At 39.7% G+C, this 6000-nt stretch overlaps 1 protein-coding gene across 4 annotated transcripts in view; it reads left to right on the top strand.

Annotated features, from left to right (window-relative positions):
• Positions 1 to 2382, top strand: part of DMD (dystrophin) — a 1939482-nt gene extending 1937100 nt beyond the window's left edge. For all 4 annotated transcript variants that reach the window (XM_090265340.1, XM_090265335.1, XM_090265336.1 and 1 more), the window contains one exon: positions 741 to 2382. In XM_090265340.1, coding sequence (XP_090121466.1) covers positions 741 to 838 — 98 coding nt within the window. In that variant the 3' untranslated portion in view covers positions 839 to 2382. The remainder of the gene's footprint in view (positions 1 to 740) is intronic.
• The last annotated feature ends 3618 nt before the right edge of the window (positions 2383 to 6000 follow it).

Here is a 6000-nt window from a genome sequence, read left to right on the forward strand (position 1 = left end):
CTCACAGGATACCTAAATTCATGCTAAACATGTGGGTCATATTATAAGTGGGCTCTGGAGTCATTTGCAAAGCAAAATGATTTTTATTCTGAAGCTTTCTAATTCAAATGGTAATAGGGTACAGAAAGGTTTGTTTGCGTGTTTATTTTCCAACCCAAGTAAAAGCAGAACGCAGTTCGGCACCTCTCCCCTAGCCTTAGGAGTGAGCCAGCAGCTTGAAATGGTCTTGAAATGAAGCTGTCATGTTGTGGTGATGGTAGCAATGATGATAATGGTGATGGCAATGAAGTAGTGGTGGTGGCGGTGGTAGTGGTGACAGTTATGGTGATGGTTGTTTGATCAACCAAAACTCCAGTTCAAGTACATAGTAAGCAATGTCCCACAACACAATGGAAAGGCACATCCTATCGTGAAATACTCCTGGGGCGACAGGGCTGCTGTTCTCTCCCGTGGGGCCCTTTTGTTCTGCCTTGGGAGGATGAGTGCAACCTAGGACACTTTCTCACTGAAATGACGTCTGTAGCCTGGTCCAGTGTTAAGCTGATACTAACAATGTGGAATGGCTTCATTAACAAGGCTTCGCTTCTTCCTGGAAACTGGGGGAATCCACCTCTGTTGTGTATGCCCCTCAGTGCAGCTTCTGTGTTGTCCTCACCAAGAGATGGGGAGGGGCTTCCCAAGTGGTGAAGATGAGGAGGACGCCGCGCTGTGTAAAGTCTCTCTTTCTCTTTGTTTTTCAGGACACAATGTAGGAAGCCTTTTCCACTTGGCAGATGACTTGGGGCGAGCGATGGAGTCCTTAGTTTCAGTCATGACAGATGAAGAAGGGGCAGAATAAATGTTTTACAGCTCCCAATTCCCGCATGGTTTTTATAATATTCATACAACAAAGAGGATTAGACAGTAAGAGTTTACAAGAAAAAAAATTCTATATTTTTGTGAAGGGTAGTGGTACTATACTGTAGATTTCAGTAGTTTCTAAGTCTGTTATTGTTTTGTTAACAATGGCAGGTTTTACACGTCTATGCAATTGTACAAAAAAAAAGTTATAAGAAAACTACATGTAAAATCTTGATAGCTAAATAACTTGCCATTTCTTTATATGGAACGCATTTTGGGTTGTTTAAAAATTTATAACAGTTATACAGAAAGATTGTAAACTAAAGTGTGCTTTATTAAAAAAAAAAGTTGTTTATAAAAACCCCTAAAAACAAACACATACGCACACACACAAACTTTTGAGGCAGCGCATTGTTTTGCACCCTTTTAGCGTGATATCCATATGAAACTCATGGCTTTTTTTTTTTCTTTTCTTGCATATTAAAGATAGGACTTCCTTTAACACTACCAAATGACTGCTTCACGTTGCTCTTTTGAGCATTGTTGACTGAGTTGAACTCGCTGTGGGTTTTCATTTTATACATCTATATGTCTATAAGTATGTAGATACTATAGGTATATAGAGAAATAGATATAAATTTCTAGAGACCTTTTAAATTTCTTGTTCAAATGTTCCTGCCACTTGCTAATGGCAAGAAATCGCTTCTGGTCACCCAGGCTTACCTGCTTGGTCTAGAATGAAATTCCCCTGGAGCCTAAAGCCAGAAGGAAACTACCACACTAAAACATTGTCTGGGGCTCCAGATGTTTCTCATTTTAAACTTTCCACTGACAACCAGAGTATTGATTTTTTTTTCCAAAGGAACATATGAATGAGGACACAGGGCTTATTATGTCAGAGGGATCCGTTGGTTGATATATTCAGCTTCCTGCTGTTGGCAATGCCACGATTTAGATTGAATGATGCTTTAGCGGAAGTCAGAACATCAGGAGGCGTTTTAACTCCCAGAGACGAGGAGGGCTCTGGGTTCCCAGCCGATCCCTCTGAGGGAGGAGGTCACTCCTGAGGTCAAGGATTGGATGGATATTCATAACCATACATAGAACTCTTGTCTAATTACAACTAAATGAATCTTCCTCTTCTCACAAACAGCAGTGGGTGTTATGGTTCTTTTAAAGATTTTTTTTTCTCATTGCAGTGAGTTTTCAAATACCACAAGACTTGATTTAAAATAACCCTTGGGAAAATGTAAGACAGTAGCCCCATCACACTGTGGTGCTGCTAAACATCCACCCAGAAGTCCGTGAACTGTACTTCCCTCCTTGGCATTTCTCTACAACTAATTCCACGCAGGTTTGTGAGTGGGAACATGGATTGACTCAAATGTTCCAAAAGGTACTCCCAACCCTTTTGGGTGGATTACACAGGTTAAATGTATAAACATTGTTCAAAAAGAGGAGAAAAACTCAGAGGACTAGCTGGTAGGAAAAAGCTTTATTCTTTCATTGCATCTTATTAGTCTTTGATTTTTTTTTTTTTTTTGAAGAATCAATCAATAGAAATCACTGTGTGACCTATTATTTTGCAAATCTGTTACCTCTTACATCAATGTAATTAAATTCTGGAGAGTGGGCTTTGTCCATTATCTTATTAAGGATAATTAGCATCAAACATGGCTTCTCATGCTATTTCTACCTCACTTTGGTTTTGGGGTGTTCCTAAAAGTTGTGCACACCTGATTTCACAGCTTCACCACTTGTTCGTTGTGTGTGAACATTTTTCCCCCTTTTCCGTTCTCCTTTATAATTTCCAAAAGAAAACCCAAAGCTCTAAGGTAACAAATTACATTAAGGTTTGGTTTTAGTCTTGCATTTTTTTCCTTTACATGACACTGGACTTTTTCCTTATCCAAGGATTTTTTTTTTTTTAACCACGACTTAAAACAAGGGGTTACTTTACTTCCTACTAAGAAGTTTTTAAGTTTCATTCTAAAATCAGAGCTAGAGTGCATAATTTTGTTTTAAACTCTTTTGTTTTCTCTTTTAGAAATTAGTTCTGGAGTGAGTCTGACAAAAATATATGAATAAAAATTGAGAGCTTTATTGCTACATTTTAAGCCTAATTTGGACATTATTTCGTGTTCTGTATAACCACTGAGTGTTAAGCCGTAAATCATAATCAATGTAACTGAAGCATAAACACCACACAGCATGTTCTGTCATTGTTTTCAGGTACTGGGTTCTTACTTGAGTATCATAATATATTGTGTTTTAACACCAACACTGTAACATTTACTAATTATTTTTTTAAACTTCAGTTTTACTGCATTTTCACAACATATCAGACTTCACCAAATATATGCCTTACTATTGTATTATATTACTGCTTTACTGTGTATCTCAATAAAGCACGCAGTTATGTTACAAAAAAGTGTTTCCTGGACTACAGTATTTTATTTTAATGGAGTTGTTTAATTTTTAAGTAGGTCATTAATGCATATGGTTGAAAAATGCAAAATCTAGAAAGGCAAACAGTGAAAAGGCCCTGACTGGCCTACTCCCACATCATCATTACTGCCCTATGAGCAAATATTATTAAATTTCTTATGTATCCTTCCAATGTCTCTTCATTATATAAGTAATTACAAACATATGTTCCTTTTCCCCCTTTTATTACACAAAAGATAGCATTCTATTTATATGCCTTGCTTGTAAATTTTTTTTAAAGATTTTTATGTATTTATTTTGAGAGACAGGGGAAGGGAGGGAGAAAGAGGGAAAGAAACCTCATTCAATTACTTCTTGTATGCACCCCAACCAGGTACTGAACCCGCAACCTGGGCATGTTCCCTGGTCAAGAAACAAATCTGTGACCTTTCACTTTGCAGGGCTATGCCCAACCAACTGAGCTACACTGGTCAGGGTAATAACATAGCTTTTTAAAACTTAAAATGGGTCTTTCCAATTCAATGTATAAGTCGCTTTCCCACTTTTTATAGCTGCATAGTATTCCACTATATGTTTGAGGGATATTTTTTAAGTAGCTTCCCCTTTGGTGAGATGTGTGAGTTGTTTTCAGCCTTCTGCTATGAAACAATACTGCACATCACTCATTTCTTACTTGTGCAAAAAGATATCTGTGTGACACATTTCTAGTACTGAGATTTCTGGATCAAAGGTGGCAAGCATTTGTAGTTTGGGAGACCATTTTGGTGCAGCAACTGTCATAGCATTTGTGTTCTGTTTTAGTAATCACTATATCAGTTAACCAGTTTGCAAATTTTACTATGCTTCTCGAGAATTTTATATCACTTCTTTTATTGTTAATGGTAACAGACCAAAGGGGAAGTCTGAGTAGAAGGAATCTCACCTAAAAAGATGCCAGAGCCTGAGCTGGTGTGGCTCAGTTGGTTGGAGTGTTAGCCCATAACCAAAAGGTTGCCGATTTGATTCCCCATCAGGGCACATACCTCGGTCATGGTTTTGACCCCTAGTCCAGCTGTCTGTGATGCCCAGTCCAGGCACATATGGGAGGCAACCAATGGATGCTTCTCTTGCCTCGATGTTTCTCTCCTTCCTTCTCTGTCTAGAATGAAAAAAGTGTCCTTGGGTGAGGATATTTTTTTTAATTGCCCCAGAACTGGTTCTGGGGAGGATACCCCTACCATGCATAGTCATGAACACCACCAGAGGGCGATCCCATCACCCCTGTCCTACTCTGCTTCTGCTCTACCTGCAAAGGAGACTATGAAAAGGAGTAGCAGTATCAGCTCCTTTAACAAGAAGCTGTCTTCACCTCCCACCAAGATTCACGGTGAGCAGTTCCTCCACAGGGTTCAGATGCCAGGGATCCAAAGACATTACAGAAGTTTACTAGCTTCAGCCTATTCTAATGATTTTGGCAATAACAGATGGTGATCGCATCTATAAGAGGAACCTAATGAACAAAACAAACAAGCAAAACCACCAGAGGCATGGAAACAAGGAACAGACTGACAGTGACCAGGGGGGAGTGGGGAGGGGGAGAAGGTGGGGAAAGAAGGAGAAGGGTCTAGTAAAAAAACAGGTATGAATGACCCATGAACATGGACAATAGGGTGGGGGCGGGGCATGGGAGAGCAAGGGCGGGAGGAGTTGGGAGAAATGTAATAGAACAACAATTAAAAAAATGTTAAGTGAGTGTGGCATCTCCAATGACTCTCTTGGGAATTTTTTGAGGATAAGGTGATAATGCCAACCTAATCGACTATTACATAGAAAGACTGCCCTGGAAGTCGACATATACCAAGATTAATTTTCACCCTATTTAAATGAACACACCATTCATCCATCCTGCCATTCCTCAAACCCGCCTTCGTTTGAAACACCAGACTGGCTGTTTTGATAGCACTCAACTAGGGAACTGAGGAATTTCTAACACTTCACCATGCCTAAGACAACTGTGTGGGAAGGACTCCGAGGCGGCCATTTGGCTTTCCATTCCACACCTGGCACAGGCCGCAGGGAAGGGAATTATTTCAGTTAAAAATTAAAATGGATCAAGCTGGTGCAGATTGTGCACCAGCAAGCAAAATGTGTGTTTGGGAAAAAGCATCAAGACTAATGGATGTGTTCTGTGGAGCCGCAGTGGGATTTCCCCTGAATTTGTAATGCTCTAACGGTGGAATGAATACAAAGGCGAGCACTGGCACACTTGCAAAGCCTTTGCCCTCAAATTAAGTGTAGGAAGGACATGAATCGAATTTTTTTCCCACAGTAGCAAAGCCACTAGAGTAGGAACCACAGACACATTTTCCGTTGCTCCTTGGACTTCAGAGTGCTGTGATCTCGTGGACTTACTTGACAACGCGAGAGCGGCAACGCGCCAGCCACTCCATAAATAAACCACGTTGTGTGTGAGTGGGTGAAGTTTGCAGATGTTTGAGAACGGCTTTCGTGCACAGAAAAGATAATGTACAGTAACTTGAGGCTTAAATCCTATACATATGTACATACATATATGTGTGTGTGTGTGTGTGTGTGTCTATATATATTGAGGATAAATTTTAACTTATTTTAAAATAACCCAAACTTACAGAAAAGTTGCAAGAATAGTACAAAGAACCCTTTACCCAGGTACAACGATTGTTTATATTCTGCTCCTGTTCTCGGCTGTTTTCT

The sequence above is a fragment of the Furipterus horrens genome, unplaced genomic scaffold (genome assembly GCF_987537825.1).
Source record: "Furipterus horrens unplaced genomic scaffold, mFurHor1.1.pri manual_scaffold_17, whole genome shotgun sequence".
NCBI classification, from domain to species: domain Eukaryota; kingdom Metazoa; phylum Chordata; class Mammalia; order Chiroptera; family Furipteridae; genus Furipterus; species Furipterus horrens.